The 20,798-nt window shown below is 35.8% G+C and overlaps 1 protein-coding gene across 1 annotated transcript in view; it reads right to left on the reverse strand.

Moving 5' to 3' along the window:
• The window catches only part of LOC150099931 (RPA-related protein RADX-like), a 273,154-nt gene that overhangs the window by 218,001 nt on the left and 34,355 nt on the right, over positions 1-20,798 (reverse strand). The window contains exon 4 of the mRNA XM_090403019.1: positions 854-982. Within this exon, the coding sequence (XP_090259145.1) occupies positions 854-982 (129 nt within the window). The remainder of the gene's footprint in view (positions 1-853; positions 983-20,798) is intronic.

The following is a 20,798-nucleotide window of genomic DNA, read 5'->3' on the forward strand; positions in this document are numbered from 1 at the left end:
GAGGAAATTTTTCTAAGCCTTTTTTCGACCGGTTCCCGAGTTAGTCGATCTCTGGCACGGGCAAGCAGGTTTTTCCTCCCGGAAACTCGGGTTTTTCGTCCTGTAAATTCAAGAAAATCGACCGTAGAACCCACATTATTTCAGACATTAAATATATTGTGTTAGGGTTAGAGACCACGAGATGGCGGCACATTTGAGCCGTCTCTCTTCACTGCGTACCGCTTAATTAGTGATAGCCTTGGGCCATCTGTCTCTGATTGGGTACCAGTGGAGATTGAACTGCCCACTCAGTCTCCAAAAGTTAGATAGGGCTAAATGGCCTCGCCTACTCCCGTATATACGGGAATAAAAAGGCGTTAGCTGATTTTTTTTTTTTTTTTTTATTAGTAAAATTGTTTTTACTAATTATGAATTAGTAAAAACAATTCACTACTTTCCTTTTCCTTAAAAGAAAAAGGAAAGTAGCGAACGATGAGTGCATACAGATCTGGTTTTCTGCATTTCAGAGAGATAGGGAAATGCTAAAAAAAAGGATCCACAAGTGAGTTAACATTGAACGAATTTCCAGAGAGGACAGTGAAGGTACCAACATAGAACAATTTAAGATGAATCATGTTGTGGGAACCCTTTCATTCTACATTCCACAGCTTTTTAATATCAGTCTCGCATGCATTAGAGGAAGAACTTATAGCATATTGGTGTTGAGACTGATATTAAAAAGCTGTGGAATGTAGAATGAAAGGATTCCCACAATGAGTAGAGTAATTGCATGGACTACTGCTTTGAATCATGAAGTTCTGTACTTCTTGCATGAGCTAGACACTTAAATTAATATAATGGTCTATATACTCACTTAAATATTTCCATTGTGGTCCATAGGGAATGCTGGTAATCCACAAATCAAGATAATATGTTCTGTTTGAAACAAGAGGCTGTGCTTGTATCTGTCTTGGATGATTAGATGGGAAGAAAGGCAGTGTTTCTGAAATCAAAACAAAATAATTACAGAAAAAAAAACCTGATTTATTAAATAACCAGTTCATCAGTTTTTTTTTTTTTAATATACTTCCTACTCACAAAAGGTTAAACCTGTAGTATGTTAGTATTGTTGGTAGGCTAAGGATTTTTTTCTATATTTTTATTAATTTTATAGTTTTTGTATTTTTTACATAATCCAGAAACCTTACTCTTAAGACAAAACAGAGCATGTAAAGCCACTGGTACAGCTTCCAATAAGTATGGCAGTGATCTCACACCAGGCAATGAAGTTCTTTTCCCACCTAATAACAATCACAACCCATTCAATTGTCCATGACAGAATGAACCTATGGACTGCTGAATGGAGAGTGGATATGCTAACCAATGTTAGCATATCAAAGTACAGTGAACTTAACAAAATTACTGAAAAGTCCTATTCAAAGCTCCATAGTATTAAAGCTATGCTAAAGGAAACTCACTACAGCAAACCTCCCATGGAATATTTTATTATAGATCTTAATGTTAGAATTTTCTTCTTTTCCAAGAACATTATCCTGTATGCTGCTAGCAAGATCTAATGGCTGATTTCTCTCTTGCTCCCATATAATTTATTTAACTGACTCCCCATGATGCCATTCTTATTTATATTATCTATAACCAAACATTCTAGATCCTTCCAAGTACAATGTAGGTAAAGTTTATTCTCTCGAATAAACAAGACCACAATTTGGTGTCAATTTCTCCTCCCATAGAGTAATACTCACACAGCCCTCTCTCATCTAAGTATTGTTATAAGTTTGTTAGAATGTCAAACAATTGTTCGAGAACTTATGAGTTTGCTGCAACAAATATAACTCATCATCAAACAACTGTCAAAGAAAGGAACAGAAGAAAAAGTTGAAAGAATGGAAGCAGAAAGGCTTGATGTTTTTGATATGTTAAGAAAGAAAATATGCTATTAATAAAATTATAGGATTGTTATAGATATTCTTAATAATGAACAGGACACATACACACTAAAAGCCAACCTTTCCCATTCCCAAATTTGGATAAACAGATTTCTGTATTCAAATAAGGGTAAATTTTAAAAAATGTGTTAAAAGAAGGAAGAAAAAAATTAATTTTTATAGTAATGGTGCTTCCAGGTGGAAGCTGAATTTTATTGCACAGTGTGAGATATCACTTGCCTGCTTACTGGAGGCCTGAAGTGGCTTGAAAAGTTCCAATTTGGTCTCTAGAGCAGGATTTCTGGACTATGTAAAAAAAAGGATAAATACAAAAAAATATATAAAAATTAATAAAATTGAATAAAAAAAATTATAGACCAATCACAGTAGTATTAATGTACCGTAGGCTTACAACCTTTCATGACAGGGAATCATATAAAAAGGCCCAATAGTGAAATAGCTCTATTTATTTACTGTGTAATTTTGAAATTTACTGTGCAATTGTTATCACATACCTCAGTCACAGGTTTTACTTCATTTGAGTCTGTCTTCAGGAGGAAGATAGATTAGTGGAGATAGGGGAACGGACTTAAATGGCAAAAATCATATTTCTTATAGAGAATAGTGTGGATCAGATTTTCACTTGAAAACAAAAGTTGAGAAATTACGAGAATATAATATGGATATGTATTTAAGTTTTGTAGATTTAGAAAAGGAATAAGACGAGGTGCCAAGAGGAAAGCTCTTCAAAACACTTTATATGGCATAAATGGGACATTATATCAAGCAATACTTAGTCTTCATTTGAATTAAAATTCAACAGTTATAATTGCAGAAGGTACAGAAAGATGATTTAATGCACATGGAACATAGATAATGGACACGAATGATGTTAACCCTTTCTGACCTGAATTTTTTTTCCCAAGTGAAAAAAATTTTTCTTTCTATTTATTTTGTCTTTAGATCTGAAAAAACAAGAGTATCAAGTATTTTGATGAAAAATAGATCTCAGGATAGGAATTCTGACCAAATGATTCCATATGGAATCATTATATTCTGGTAGCAAAAATTCAGCTTCTGAGCTTATACGCTATAATCCAATATATGCATATTATTCTACTAAGTCATAAAAACTGATATTGGTAAGATTTATAAGTATAATACATACCTGTTATTATATTAAAGCAATGGAATACGACGTATGATACCAACTGGAATCATTCGCCACGTAATATGGGCTACAAAAGCCAAGACAATTAGTGATTCCAGTTGGAATCACTAGCGCAGAAAGGGTTAAATCAGGTGTGTGCATTATTCCCTCTGTTATTCATCATTTTATGTGAATCACATTGTGAAGAAAAGTGGTATTAAACATGATATCAAAATTGGAAATGTTAATCTCTTATGCAGATGATGTTATACTTCTAAATAAATGCAGTCTGCAAGATTCTCTGACTAAATTGAATAACTCTTGTAATAATAAATTTGGTATGAAAATCAGCAATAAAAAGACAAATACAATGAAAATAGGCAAAATAAATTTAAAATATCAACTCTATCCTGAATGGAGAACTTATAGATCAAAAAAGGATGAAAAATTAATTTTCCTACATCATACTTTATTGTGAATTAATTTTGATTATTAAATTCATAATTATTCTCTATATTTCACACTTTAGAATAGGTTCTGTTAATAATTTTATTTGAAGAAATAAGTGCATTATTCTTCTGATTTCTATGCTGCAATGTTTTTTAAATACAATATTTTCTATGAAATTAAATGATAGTTTTATTATAACAAAAGATAACTAACACTGGGTTTAATAGGTCATAATAGATATTTAATTAAACCAACTAGTTTCACCACATATGCTGGTGGCTTCTTCTGAGTTAGAAAGAACAATCAAATATACAATAAGTGATAAACATGAACCATTAAGGGAAGTGGCCCGTCCCTTAATGCATAGCATTATACATGTCTGCAAGGAGATGTGCTTTGCATTATGGGAGATACTAAGACAAGTAGAGATGAGAGCTTGGTCCACCTTTACCACGAGTTGCCTCAGTCCTGAAGATACTTCAGGTGCAAACTTTGTTTGCTTACGCTTGGATAAAGGATTAAACTCAATTTATTATAGTCTAATCAAGTGGAAAAAAACTTCCAATATAAATTATATATTTAGTTTAATTCTTTATCTAAGTGTAAGCAAACAAAGTTTGTGCCTGAAGTATCTTCAGGATTGGGGCAACTCATGGCAAAGGTGGACTGAGTTCTGATCACTCTCCTTAGTATCCCATAATGCAAAACACATCTCCTTGCGGACATGTATGTTTGCTTGCACTTGGATAAAGGATTAAACTAAATATATAATTTATGGTCTAACCAAGTGAAAAAACTTCCAAAAGGTTTTGCATGTTTTTCTTGCTTCTGCAGTATAGCATCTGTCAAGATTGAAATGTTTTTCCCAGTATAGAACATACTTCTAATTTTTTAGGAAATAACAATATAAACTATATTATTAATTATAAAAAATTTAATGAATAACTACCTATATTTGTTACAGTGCCATCTTCAGGAATCATAAAACAATGATATGTGCATATAGCATTACTACTAAGCAAATGAGGATGAAGAAAGGTAAATGAAGTTGGTCCTAGAGTCCAATAGATACCCCCCCACCAGTAGGCCAAATTTGGTTGTCTTGGCATTGGACTGATGATCTTAGAATGTAATACTCCCAAATTTGGGAAGTTTTTCAGAGTTGGGGCTGATTCAAGGAATAATCTTTTGTATCTGTACTTGCTGCAGTATTAATAAAGTAGTCTTCTTCTAGCATATTTTGTAGTGGGTGTCCAATGCATTGTCAGCAAGTCCTGAGTAGCTCTATTGGTAGAACTAGATGCAGTCCTTGTGATCGGATATCTTAATATTGGCTGTCCTTCCTGTTTGGTCATAGTAGGACAATTTGCAACTGCAGTTGACCTGGTATAGTCCAGGTAGGTCTAGGGGAAGTGACTGGTCTTTGGTGGAGTGTATAAGAGATGCCAATTTCATATGTGGTTTGTAACTAGTTGTGAGGTCTTATTTTCTTAGGATTTTTGCCAGTTTTTCAGATGTACCCCATATATATGGAATGGTGATAGATTTAGAGTAATCTCTGTTATGAAGATGGAGGGAGGGATTGGGGCTGTGGTTACAGGTTTTAATATTTTTTGGGGATTGTAGTCATTGGCTAAGAAAGTGTTAAGGATATGGTTAAGTTCAGTAGTTAGAGCATTGTTATCTGAACTGATTAATTTTACCCGTTATATAAAGTTTTTATAATCCCCTATTGTTGAGGGAGAGGGTTGGTGTGAGTGCTGATGAATATATCTACCTGTATGTGTAGGTTTTCTGTAAACAGCGAAAGATAGGATCCATCAGGCTGGTATGTGATCAGAGTGTCTAGGAAAGGGAGACTGTTATTGTTTTCCTTTTCTAGTAAACTGGATCCTAGGGTGTTTTCATGTCTCCTCATTATTATTATTATTATGGGTATCTCCATGGAGTCAGTAGACTCATCGTGGGAGACCTAAGTTATCAAAACAATATCTATCATATCTCTTCTTGAATTCATTTACAGACGAAGAACTCACAACTGAGTCAGGTAATGCATTCCACTCATTCAACACCCTCCAGGCGAAAAACCTCGTTCCCACACCCTTGTTAACCACACTTTTCCTTAATTTCCAGGGATGACCTCTTGTTCTTCCATCACTATCATACAGTTGAAACATTTCCACTGCATCAATCTTATAAAAACCTTTTAGTGATTTAAATGTTTCTATCATATCCCCTCTTTTCTGCCTATCAACCTCTGCAAACCACAAGCTCTCAATCTATCAATGTAGGGAGCATTTTTTACATTACTCACCAACTTAGTCACTCTCCTCTGAACCCTCTCCACAACCTCCTCATCTCTGAGGAATCCAGGTGACCAGACCTGAGTACAGTAATCCAAATGTGGAAGTATCAACGCTTTATAAAGGGGAATAATAATCTCTTTATCTCTGGATGTTTGTGTGTTCCTCAATAACCAAGTAATCCTATGTGCAATCTTGGACACCTTAGCAATGTGTCCCCTGAACTTCATCTCCCAACCCATTGATACCATCAAATCCCTGGCCTCATCAGTCTCTTGGAGTACCATTCCATCAATTGGTACATAGCTAGTATTCTTTTAATGACAAAATGCATTACTTTACACTTTTCCTCATTGAACCGACATTCATTATCTTTTGTCCTTATTGCCAGCTTATTTAAATCATCCTGCAAACTCTCAACATCAGCTTGATTTTTTTATTGCGCTACCCAACTTTGCATCATCAGCAAACAACCTGAACATTTCCCTTTAAGACGTTTTCTATATCATTTATGTACAAATTAAAAAAACAATGGCCCAAGCTCAGGGCCCTGAGGCACACCTGTCTCATTCTAGACTCTGCTCATCTATACATCACTTTCTGGTATCTCTCCCTGAGCCATTCTACTATCCATACTACTCAGATGTCATTCTATTATAAAATGTTAATAAATTGCTAAGGCAGGATTGACCTTTAACAAAACCATGTTGGTCCCTATAGAGTATCATATCCTGATCCACCCATTCTTGAATTTCATCTTTAACCAACTTTTCCAATACTTTTACCACTACTCCCGAGATGATGATGGCCTGTAATTAACTACTGTAGTTTTAGAGCCACCTTTATGCAAAGAAACTACCTTGCCTTCCTTCCACTCCCTAGGGACCATACCAGAGTTCAAACTTAAGTTAAATAACCAAATAAGAGGCATTGACAATTCCTTTGCACATTCACACAACACCCGAGCTGATATTCTATCTAAATCTACAGCAGTGTTTGCATTTAAATTTTGCAATATACTGAGTACCTCAGATTTTTTAACTTCAATTCTCACCTTGGTTATTGCTAAAGGTACAGAGATATCCTCACTTGGGTGTTGAAAAGTGATTTTCAGTAACTTTACTATTACATCTGAATTTGTCATCTCAATACCATCAGCACCCACTAAAGTTATCCTTCTGAAGTCATTCTTTCTTTTACTTGCCACATAGTGGAAGAACTCTTTGGGATTACCCTTGATCTCCTTGGCTAAGGTCTTCTCATAATCTGATTTAACTTTTCTTACTATGCTGGTAACCTTCCTAGCTTGAGCCTTGTACTGCTCATGGGTGTACTGGTAGCCTTTCTCCTTGTAAATTCTCCATAACATTTTCTTTTGTTTTGCAGATCAAGCTTGATACTACTACTCATCCATCTAATGCCTACCTTGTTTGTCTTCCTGACCATGGGGACATAATCTGATATTGCCTTCCTCAGATACCTGCTGATTTTATCCCATGCACTGCTAACATCTTTCCCTTGCAATATGTTTTGCCATGCTGCAAGCTCACTCTGAAGCTTGTTATAATTGCCTAATCTGTAGTTCTGTATGTACCCCTTCTTAAGAGAGAAATCCACAAATTTTGCAACTTCCCAAGTCAATACCACATGATCGCTCTCACCAATTGGAGGTAACGAGAACACCTTACTTATGCATATATCCTCTGAACCAATGATCAGGGCAACACTCTCACACCACGTGTCCCTTCAGTAAAGTGCTGTTTCAAGTAATTATCTCATAGAAGATGTATGAATTCCATTTCCTTTTTGCCACATGATATCGCCATAATTAAAATCCCCCATAATAATCGCTAACCCTGCACTCATTGCACTAATTTGCTGATGCATGAATTCAATATCACCCCCTGGGGAATACAGGGAATAATACCTACTTGTGTATCATCCCATGTTTCCTACCAGGAGAGGTCTCAGTATCTCCCATAATGCAAAGCACATCTCCTTGCAGACATGTATAATGCTATGCATTTAAGGGAAGGGCCACTACCAAGACCGGTTTCGACCTTTATTTAGGTCTCGTCAGTGGGAGCCAGACCCAGAAGTGGTGATACTAAGGCAGAAGAGCAATGGAGAGGTCATATTTACTTATACGAGTTGCCAAAAGGTGTACCACCTTATTATTAAATTACTCTAGTTTTAGAGAAAGATGTTGGAAGTTTTTTCCCACTTGGTTAGACGATAATAAATTTAGTTTAATCCTTTATTCAAGTGTAAGCAAACAAAGTTTGCGCCTGAAGTATCTTCAGGACTGAGGCAACTCGTAGTAAAGGTGGACTAAGGCTCTCATCACTCCTTGTCTCAGTATCTCCCATAATGCAAAGCACATCGCCTTGCGGACATATATAATACTATGCCTTTCCCTTAATGCATAGTATTATATCTCATTATATCACTACCCAGACCGGTTTCGATCTTTATTGAGGATTATTAAGGTGGCACACCTTTTGGCAACTCGTACAAGTAAATATGATCTCTGCATTGCTTCTGCCTTGGTATCACCACTTCTGGGTCTAGCTCCCATTGACAAGACCTCAATAAAGGTCAAAAACCAGTCTGGGTAGTGGCCCTTCCCTTAATGCATAGCATTATACATGTCTGCAAGGAGATGTGCTTTGCATTATGGGAGATACTGAGACAAGGAGTGATGAGCGCTTAGGCCACCTTTACTACGAGTTGCCTCAGTCCTGAAAATATTTTCAGCGCAAACTTTGTTTGCTTACAGTTGGATAAAGAATTAAACTAAATTTATTATAATTCCGATAACAATGTCCTAACTACTGAACTTAACTATATCCTTAGCACCTTCTTAGCTGATGGATACAACCTCCAAATAATCCAAAAAAATATTAAAACCAGTTAACCACAATCCCCATCCTTCCCTCCCTCTTCATAATAGAGATTACTCTAAATCTATCACTATTCCATATATCCAGGGTACACCTGAAAAACTAACAAAAATCGTAAGAAAATATGACCTCACAATTAGTTACAAACCACATATTAAATTGGCATCTCTTATCTGCTCAACCAAAGACCAGCCACTTCCTCTAGACCTACCTAGAGTATACCAGGTCCCTTGCAGTTGCATACTATGACATTGGAAATCCTGATATTGGATTTCCAAACACAAGGACTACATCCGGTTCCACAAATACAGCCACTCACGACTTGCTGACCATGCATTGGACATCCACTACAGAATATGCTGGAAGAAGGCCACTTTATTACACCGCAGCATATACAAATACGAAAAATTACTCCTTGAGTCAGCCTCAGCTCTGAAAAACTTCCTAAACCTCAACAAATTTGGTGGATAAGACTGCCCCAAATTTGGGAAGATTACATTCAAAGATCATCAGCACAATGGCCAAGACAACCCAATTTGGTCTGCTAGGGGGGGGGGATCTTTAGGACTCCAGAACCAACAGAAGTTGATATGTGCATACAGGCACCAGCAGTAAGCCTCATTTGCTTACTGCTGGCGCCTGTATGCACATATCATTGTTTTGTGATTCCTGAAGAGGACAATGTAACATTGCTGAAATACAGTTAGTTATAATTAACAATATAGTTTATGTTGTTATTTCCTAAAAAATTAGAAGTATGTCTAACCAACATACAAGAATTACAGTATAGATGTACTAAAAATGTACATATTCCTGAATAAAAATGAATTCTTCATTGTATTATAAGAAGTGGAGGATCTACAACAAAATACTAGTGAGATATCTATTATTGATAAGACAGAAGAGTTGCTGAAAAATAACATAAGGAATATTAGATAAGTGAAAGGGTGGATAATTCCAATGACGATCAGAAATTATGTATGCTATTGCTGTGTGAAATGTATCCTCAGTAAACAAAGTGAAATATAAATAAAACCGAGAAATAAACAAGCACAAAACTTCTAATGATGATTTACTGCTCTATTAACCAACATGTATTTCTGCTATGCCTAAATGAATCACCTGATAAACATTATTAGTTCAGGATTAGCTCCTCCCTGTAGCTATTTACTGAACTATCAAATATATACAGCAGCTGTTTATTATTGATCAGTTATTTATACTTTGCAAACAAATCTCTTTCCCTCTCCTCGTAAGTTTTTTTTTAATTATTCTATTATAAATTCACTTATGCATCTCTAGATTTTATAGGATCACATGCTACTCACTCCATCCAGAAACTTACAGGACACACATTTATATCACAAATTTTAATTATTAATAATTCATTTGCCAATGATGAAATTATTTTTACTTACACTTGTTCTTTCCTTTACATCAGTGGTTTTCTTAACCTTTTTCTGCCTGGAGCCCCCCCCCCCCTAAACTATTTGTATGGCATGGCATCCCTGTTCAATTTTATGCTAGGTTAATGACTCAATATGAGCAGAGGACCAACCACCTTATCCTCGAATTACGGTTACGGATAACCCATGACCTTCCAACTAGTCCAAGGATAGTTGGAAGGTCATGGGTGTTTGAGTGCTGGTTAGGACCACTGATGATGATGATGTTAATGACTCAATAAGATAATTATAATATATTATTAGGCAAACCTAAATCACCCTCCACATATTTGAACTGATAGTTAATTAAAAATTAATGACTTTGATACAAATTAATTTTTACTCAAAAAAGATGTAAACTTACTGTATTTAATAAGCCACAAGCCAATCATTAATTGCTATCCTTAGCATGAGGTTCAATGTTCGACAAATGAAGTATCAAGTCTACTCTTTCACTTATTTGCAATCTATTTCAGTGCTCAGCAAACAATTGCAACACGATGCTGAATCCTTTCTTGACCAAGTACAAAGAAGGAAAAATATGAGCAATAATTTTATATTTTGCCAAAGCTGAAGATACTTGCATTGCATGTTTGGCAAAAATCTTTAATACCCATGCTATTGAAATTGTATTTGAGCTTCAAACTCATTTTTTAAATGAATAAATTCTTCACACAAATTTGGATGAACAGAAGTGGCATCAGAAAGAAATGGATTTATCACCCAATCAGGTATTTTAAGCTCATCAAAGTCTTTGAATCTGATCATCAAGTCTTCTTTCAGTGTCAGAAGATGGGAACAATAACAATCCAAATCTGTATCTAATATTAAATCATCATCTATTATTTGTAGATATGGGAATCTGTAGAAAATCTTGTCTTGCAATGCTCTGCTTGTAGAATGTTAATTTGCTGATAAAAGCATTTATAATTCTCTTTTCTTTAATAAGATTCATGTTGCTTCCCTGCAATTTGATGTTAACCTCATTTAATTTGGTGAAAATATCAGAAAGATATGTAATGACAACCTTTTCCTTTTTTAGAACATTACACGTTCTCATCACATGAATTAAGAAATTCCAAAGCAGTATCACAGAGATCATTAAGAGTCATCTAACTTCAGCGTGAAGCAAAAGATGCTCAAATTCTTCTTAATTTTCAGGCAAAGTTCCCAAAGAATGTGGGCATTCAATGACTGGGCTTTAACTTTATTCACTGCTTTAATAACATCATCCAAAGTCTTATGTAGCCTACTGCTAAGATGTTTTGCAGCTAAGTGCATGAGACTTTTTCGTCTATGAAAAATGCAGTGAATTGTACAGATATTTGGAACTGCTTCTTTTAAATGTGCTATACATCCATGGCAACGACCAATCATAGCTGATGCTCCATCAGTTGCACGTGCAATAATAGTTATGAGAGGAATGTTTTTATCATTAAAAAAAAGTCTTTAACAAACTTAAAAATTGTAGAATCTTTTATGTCAAGTTTCAGTTGTTCAGCAAATAGAAACTCTTCAATAAGTTCTTCATTAGTATTTACATAATTCACATAGGCTATTAACAATGTTCCTTTGTCATGTAAAGTTGTCCTATTGAGTTGCAAAGAAAATTCTATGGTTTTTAAATCATCACAAAGTTTTTTTTCAATGTTCTTTGCCATTTTGTCAATTCTTGTTGTTACTGAAATAATGCTGAAAGGAAATGATGACATCATATTACTTTTATCTGGGCCAATCATATCTAAAATTTCATTTGTAGCTGGTAAGATGAGAGTTTCACCAATAGTATATGGCTTTCCACATTTGGCAATTAATTTTTAAAGTTTGTAAGACACAACAAGTCCCTTCTCTTGTTGGTTACTTTGTTTTGTAACCAACTCTTTAAGTCCAGGATGAATTTTAAATTTAGTCTTTAATTCGCAAAAGTACTCTACATCCTTTTTTGCTTTATTTGGATACTGTGTTCTTAAATGCTCAATCATTCTTGAAGGCTTCATTCCTTCGTTTGAGGAAGTTTTTTCACATATTAAGCACATTGGTAACTGCTCATTATTTACAGATGAAAAACTCCATATTTTAAATATTCACTTGAATACTGACAACACTTTCTTTTTTCACTAATTTTAACGGGCTACAGTGCTACACAATATCAACGTGTGCCACATGATACCACGGTCTAGATGTAAACTGCAAATCAGGGTTGTCAGACAGGCATTAGGAAAAGTAGCAGATAAAGCTTATAACAGTAATGGATTCTGCTAAAAATAGCCCAAATTAATTATTTTCAATGTAAAAATTCTAAAAAAATAAGTAGTGAATAAACTCAAACAGTATTGCCAGATATACAATATTCTGAACAGTGTTGCCAAACATACAATATAAATAGGGATGCTAGATAAATACAGAATTTTTTGCTTTTATTATATTAGTAGTATTATAACACTTACCACCCACCTCAGCACCCCCAACGCTTATTGCTTCGCTCAGTACCCTCAGGGGAAGGTGCTACAGCTCAAGTAAAGAACCATTGCATTCCCACATGGAAAATGTAATGATGTTAATTTATTAATGATGGTTCACATAATCGCACCTTTAAGTAATTCAAATATACCAATAAATATGGCATTCTCCTTCATTATTGTTTTCAATTATACCCTAAAACAAACACATTCTCCCCCCACCCCCTACTATGCAGATTTGGTTACAAATGAAGAACTGTCATGAACGCATCTGCCAAAACGCAAGCACAATATTTCCACAGGGTACAGTTTTTCTTTTGCTTTGTCAAAAAGTTAGGGTGATAGCAAGAGAGCTACCATTGTCTGACTTGAGCATGTTAAATAACTGACTGCTGTTCACTTATGAAAAATCCAATTCTTTGAAACAGAACTGCTTTGGTATTGAAAGAGAATTCTTGTCATTTTAAGGTTTCTGCCTGATCTCTGATGAGAATCAACAGTTCAAATCAGCTATCAGGCCAGTGAAACTTTAATCAAAAGAACTAATAAAAAGTGAATATATGGATGCCTTGACAGCATTCGCGTCCTTTAGGTAGTCGAACATAAGGCAACTCTGATGCTGACGATTATATTCTCATGAACTCTCCAGTAAATTTTTGAAACTTTCTATACGTATATTTATTTATTTATCTTCATGTGGTTACATCATTAGGCGAAGTATTATTACACATTTTTTTAATCTTTCTTCATTCTGCCATTTGACTGAAGTGCTGAATATTCAGTCAAAGCATAATTAAATTTTATAAAGAAATGTTTGGAACAAAAAATATACACTCATTTAAAATTTTTATCAATTTTTAATGAATTTTTTTTTTTTTCAAAACATTTTTTTATAAAATTTAATTCAGTATAATATTATTCAGTATAATAATATGCTTCAGCTGAATATTCAGTGCGTTGCCCAATTTCAACATTTTTTTATAAAATTTAATTCAGTATAATAATATGCTTCAGCTGAATATTCAGTGCGTTGGCCAAATTTCAACCTGAAAACTCAGTGCCTTGGCACATCCCTAAAATATAGCCAAGATATTAAAGGCAGTCAACAACACCTTATGAAACTTTCTATGTTCCCCTAAAGACAAAGTTCCATTTTATAAACATATGGTGTATACAAGATTCTGCATTCTTGTGGAACGATATACGTAGGTCAGACTGGGAGAAGTCTTTAAATCTGTTACAAAGAACATATAGGTGATACTGAAAACAAAAAGAAAGAAAGAAGCAGACTCGTGGCACACATGCTCAAAGAATATCACATGGTAATATGACAAGCATCCCCTACTTAGAAGGGGATGCTTATCATATTACCATGCAGGTTGTGCAAGGAGTCCTCCAAGGTCATTTGCTCAAAATGCACACTAAATAGAAGTCAAGGAATGATCCTCCATGACATCTAGAAGTCATACACTTGCGTTAAAGACCTCTCCTATACCAGCAATCACATAGAGAGTTAGCCTATGCGGTTAGCCTAGTGGCTATGTGTTTGCAACCATGTGCCTGGGGAAGGAGTGTCCTAGGTTCGATTCCTGTTGATGACATGAAGAGCTTAAGGATCTTCCTCAGCCATAGCCAAGTTAGCCGGTCTTGGGCATGGACAGCAGGGTTTTTTATCCCACAAGCAGGCAAATCAGCCCCGTGAACACACATGGATACAGCCAGGAATACTTAAGACAATCCCTCCAGCCATAGGTCTGAATTGTCAGCTATGCCAGTCCCGAGCCCGGATAAAAGATAGGGGGGATTGAGGTGATGCCATACCTCCCCGTAAAAAAGGGCTCACGGCCGTTGAATCACCATATGAAATGAATGAATGAACATAGAGTTTACACAATGTAGAGACTGCATGTAACATGCCTAATGATACTTGTGATGATTAAACTATCATTCCAATCTTTTCATCTAATAGATATTAACTGCTGTTGGAAAATTTTTTGGTTTTAACTTATGTTAAGCAACCTCCTGATGATGCTGTTAGTCATACAGACAATGAAACAAGCTGAGAAAATACATCTAGTATGAAAAAAACATGAGTTAAAACCCGATATTTATCATTCAAGCAAATCTACTTATTATAATAGCGAATCACATAAAATCCTCAATGCTGTCTAGTGGAGAGCAGTTTGGTGAGAGATGATCCCTCTCTTACAGGCTCACTTCACCTTTATCTCACAGATACACAGTTTCAGCTGTGTCCATTCCAAAGGTATCTCTATGGTCTCTGCTCCAGGGAATTAGCAGTCATCCTTCCTCTGCCTGTAGGAAGTGCAGCGAACCTTAACATGTGAGTGTGCAAGATAAGGGAAGGTCTCTCCCCCACCTTGATTCATTGCATTTGTTATGACACTTGCAACAGGAATTTTTTCTGCTTCAGCCAACTGAATACTGAATCTTTCTTCTGTTTTGGATGAAGTCAAAGATTTTCAAAACACATTGAATTGGGCAAATACCAAAGCAAAACCAAATATTTGGTGCAATCTCTAGTCAAAAGTGCTGGAGATATCAAATGTAATCACTTGGGATTTGCTAAATTTTTCCATGGTACTTATCCAGAGGTGGATGATATTGATGAGCATATCCCCTGTTGATTAGCATTGGTGGAATCTATACAGGAGGTTGTTTTTTAGTTGAATACCTTGAAGTACTCAACTAAACAACATAGGAGTTGGGTGTTGAAGACCTGAGGCAAGAGATTTGATGGCAGTTTGATGGTATGGATTTATCAGCCTTCTTAGGAATGGATGTAAATTTGCTAATTTACAGAATGTAGGGTAGATTCTGGAGTGCATCAATTCTAAAGTATAAATTTTCATGAAATTGAAGGAATGCCATCAGGATTCAGGGAACATTGGAATCTAATTTGGACAAGATTTTTTTGATGAAAGATCAGAGGAGTTAGGTATTTGGAATGGCTGGGGGACATTTACCAAAATCAGCTATGTATACATTTGAAGAAAAGTGTAAAACTAGGAAAATGACCTTTTCTGTGGGCAATGATGCAATAGAACCATCAGAGTGCAAAAGGGGAGGAAGCAGTGTTGGAAGAAAGTTACAGCCCACTGTTATGAAAAAGAGACCAAAAGGGATGATTGCCATTTAGGCACAATGCAAGCTTCTTGCTTTTCGTTCTTCTGAAATCAGTTTTTTGAAAAAATGCATTGATGGTTTTCTTGCAGCTGTTTCAAGCTTTGGTATAAGGTAACTGTAGATGGAGTCCTTGATGATAGAAGTATGTTTAGTTCTTCATTTGTATAGCTTGGCATATCTTTTGGAGAAAAAAAGGTTTAGTTAGGGGATGGAAATTTAACAAGGAATATGAAATATATATTTCCATACCAGTGAGAATTACTTCAGTGATGTGTTTGGTCAAAAGGCCAACTGCAATAGTTCAACACCAAGGCATAAAGTTACAAAGGTGATTCCACTCAGTATTCTTATAATGCCGGACAACTCATGGTGCAAAGTGGCTGTGCAGATGTTGCTCTGTGAAATAAGCATAAGGTTGTGGTCTGAATTACCTACAGGAAATAAAACTTTCACAGTGCCACGAAGGGATCACTAGTGAGGAAGAGGTTTAGGAGGTTTGGAGAGTGATTGGAGTTATCTGATATTCTAGTAAGCATGCGAACAATTTGTGTAAGGTCATTTGTAATAGCAAATATTTCGGCATCTTTAGATACTTGGTCTGTGCAGTTGGAGGAGGAAAACCAGTTGGTATTGTGAACATTAAAATCTCCAAGGATGATAATCTCACTGTTAGGAAAGTTGGATTGATATAAATTGACATTTAAGGAGAGGAAGCTGAAAACTTTAGAATGGTTGGTGGTATCAAGAGAGCAATAGAAAGAGCATATGAATTAGACACGGTGAGGTGGAAAGAAAGACTTTCAGCCAAAGAAGGTCATAATCAACTCGGAATTATGTTTTGAGTTGATGGAAGATTTCCAAAAATTTCCAGAAGTTTCATGTTCATGTCTTCATTGTGTTGGGAAAACTGAATTATTGGAAATTGTATGCACGCTGAGTACCAAATTGCTTTCAGAACAACACAAAGTGAATTGGCTGGACAGTGCATTGGAATTCTTGACATGCTACCATGAGGATGGCAATGCTTTCCTGAGCTGATGTCATCGAAGATGAGACTTGGGTGTTGCACGCAACCCCTGAATCCAAACAACAGTCCGTGGAGTGGAGGCACATCTCATCACCAGTCAAGACGAAATTGAAGACAACAGTTTCCACTCGAAAAATCATGTGCACTGTGTTTTGGGACAGACAAGGAATTTTGCTGGTAGACTTCTTGGGTCAAGGCTCCACAATCAACGTGAGTATGTACTGCCAAACCCTTAAGAAACTGTGTCGTGTGATCCAGAATAAACAACATGGCATGCTTACCAGGGGCATTGTTCTGATTCATGATAACGCCCACCCACACATGGCCGGCATAACATAACATAACTTCTTGCTACCTTCGGCTGGAAACAATTCCATCATCCCCCATATAGTTCTGACCTCACAGCAAGTGACTTTCACCTGTTCAAACATCTGAAATCTTTCCTTGGTGGCCGGCAGCTTCAAGACAACGACGAGGTCAAAGACATCTTTCCAATAAAGTTTTTTTGTAAGTATATTTTTGTTTCTCTGACAGCCCAAAGGAACTTACTTTCTGGACATCCCTCATACTAACGTACTAAAATGATGAGGTTACGAGTTGTCTGACGTTGGTGGTGATTTTTTGGTAGAGGTGCTAATCGTAAATCTGTTCAAGCTTAGATTCTATAGAAATAATTTTATAGAAGAAAGTTATGTATATAGTAATAAGGTGGTGCTGTAGGCTATTAATGCATCATCATCATGTTTCCTGATATGAATCCTCAAGGGGCATTCACAGCATCATGTGAATAAGTTTAAATTATTAATAATCTTCTTGCAACAATTTCCCTCCAAATCTAACATTACATGCTTCAAAGGCACTTCTGAGTGAATCAATTTGGCTTCTTCTGGGTCTTTTTCCTGCAATTTTAGCATCAACACCTGTTTTGCTAATCTTTCCTCTCTCATTCTGTTTAAGTGACCATATCACCTTAGATTAGCCTTGCTTACGCTTTCTTGAATGCTAACAATGTCAAATTCCTTCCTAATGTCTTCATTTTAAAATACGATTCTTCCACTGATGACATTTGTTCCCTCCCCTAATTTTTATTTCAAGTGCTTTATTTCTAATCCAATTCTCAGATCCATAACTTTAAACTGGTTTGAACACTGTCTTGCATACTGCCAGTTTCATGTTTTGGCTAATTTCTTTTCTGATGAAAATTTAGACCATGTTAACTTTCATGAGCACAAACAATCTGAACTTGCAGAACATGCTATTGCCAGCAGACACCAAATCCTTTTGAAGAAAATTAAGGTTTTCACAAAAGCAATAATCTTTTAGAACATCTAGATAAAGAAAGTTATGAAACTTTGCTACATCAACTGAATCTAAATAGAAATAATGGACTTAAAATTATCCTTCTATGAGAAATAGTTCTTCATGAGTTCTAGAATTAAATTATTTTTATTTATTTTATTTTTTAATCTCTTAACTTGTCAGTTATTTTTTACTAGAACCATAATGTATTTTGACGATGATACCCTACATTATGTTTGTGTGGTTTTCGCATTTCATTGTCGAATCTACTGGTTTCTGTTCTTGTTGTTTAGTTTAAAAGTCATGCTGATGATGTTCTTGATACAAGGGTGAAAATTTTATGCCAATAAAATACACTATCTACCAATAATTGTCTGGCCACTCCTGTTATTTGAAGTTATGGAACATTCCAGATTTGTTAATAACATAAACATTGGTGTATGTTTGTGTTATTAACAAATAACATAAATTTCAACTACTACAATTTCATTGTAGTAGTTGAATACAGGTAGTATGGAGGCACAAAGTGACTTTGAGAGACGGCATTGTAGACTGTCATATTGGTGTGCATGTCCAAACATGCTATTGCCACTCGACTGAAGCATCCAAAATCAACGGTTGGTGATGTGATCAACAAATGGAGACATTCTGGCATCGCTAGTGCAGGAAAACACCCAGGGCGGCCACTGAAAATGACAGGAAGGTGTTAAAACAGGTGGTATGCAAAAATTGGTTACAATCACTACAGACCATCAATGATGAGTTCCAGAGCACCAGCAATACCATGGTGAGGACATACTGTACGACAAGAACTCCATTTTCTGGGTTTTGACAGAGTGTGGTGTGGAGGCAGCTTGGTGAATGCTTGGTGAATCACACTGTTGTACCCACAATAAAGTTTGGTGGTGGAGGAGTAATGGTGTGGGATGCATTCAGCTGGTTTGGAGTGGTACCACTGGTCGTTTGTCCATAGTTCCATTAAGGCAGCTCAGTACTTTGATGTTCTGGATAATCAGGTGCTGCCTACACTGTGGATTTTTTATGGAATGGACCCATGTTACTATCAAAACGACAATGCTCCATGCCTCAAAGCTGCAGCTGTTATGGAATGGTATGAAGAGATGGGTGTTAAACAACTGCCCTAGCCTGCACAGAGGAGTCCTGACCCCAACCCCATCAAACACTTAGGATGAATTGGAGCAGCACACCCTCGATCTATCGCTGAACTCAGTGTTGCTTTGATGGAGGAATGGAGACAAATTCCACCTAATGTCTGCCATTAGGTGAAATTTGTCTCCCTCAAAGGGAGAAGGAGGTGATCAAAGCCAAAGGTAGACATACCCGATATTAGGGTTCACCTGCTCGTATCAATTGTAAATTGCTAAAGTGTCCAGATAATTATCGGTAGATAGTGTATTTACTTAAGTTAAATCTGTATTTAGTCTTAAGAATAACTGCTTTGTTTCTAACTCAACTATCAGGTCAATCATCAGTATCAATTTTCTGACATGTCTTCAGGGAAAAGGTGTAGAGGATATTATTATAATAGCACTACATGAAAAAGTTATATCATTTACTAATTCGCTATTAACAATTTTCCTTCAGATTAATCTGTTATGTGCCAAAACTTCAATATTATTAGATCTTATATTTCTATCTTCTAAAGCACTTTTTATTGTATCACTCCACCTGAATCTTGGTCTTCTTATTGGTCTTTTATTTTTTCTGCCATTATGGCAAGGAACACTTATTTTTCTAATCATATCATTATTATGTGACACCTCCAGGCAGTCCAAAGACTCATCGAGGGAGAGTGTGCCAACAGCATTGAATGAATGACTCCCTTCCAACTACTAACCATGCTCAAACTTCCTTAACTTTTTGCTGCGCAATTAGTAGCAGAGGCTCTACCAAACGACCAACCTTTGCCAGCAAAGGTTGGTCGATTGGTAGACAAAAGATATAGGTTGATTGATACAGTAGAAAGTACCTGAGAAGATCTGATAATACTGAAGTTTTGGCAGATAACAGATTGATTTGGAGAAAAATTGTAGATAGGAAGTTAGTAATGGTGTAAGTTTGTCATGCACTACTATCATATCCTGTATACCCCTTGAGGGTACATATCAGAAATTTGATGATGATGATTACTATGAGAGCTCCACTCCAATTATTTGAGATTCAACCCTCTGACTAGGTCTTCTGAACGATATAGTGAAGCCACTGTAAAACTTTTAATGTCAAATATGGAGGTAAAACTTTACCTCCATATTTGAGCATTTCTGGTTGAATATCAGCTACTCCTGTTGCTTTTCCACACTTGAGGATTTTAATGACTTTTCCCTAACTCCTGTATTGATATGCATTCCTGATTGCCTTCCACTTGAATATTTTTTTACCAACATTCTACCACTTTTTATTTCACTTAGCAATCTTTCAAAGTAATCACGCTAGACATCTAGAATATTTATCTTCAGATTTTATGTAATCTCGATAATCTCTAATTCATTTAACAGCAATCTTTCTTCCATTTTGAAGTTTCTTCAATAGCGTCCAGAATATTTTGCAGCTTCATGATATTGGTCTTCTGTATTTTTTATCAAACTCTTCCTAAGATTTTATCTAATTTCATGCACTAGCTCTCTTAGATTTTTCACTGCATTTTCTTGGAGGACATGATGACTTACTTG

The sequence above is a fragment of the Typopeltis vanoorti genome, chromosome 13, assembly GCF_054136105.1.
Source record: "Typopeltis vanoorti isolate ZY-2024b chromosome 13, IOZ_Tvanoo_1.0, whole genome shotgun sequence".
NCBI lineage: Eukaryota > Metazoa > Arthropoda > Arachnida > Uropygi > Thelyphonidae > Typopeltis > Typopeltis vanoorti.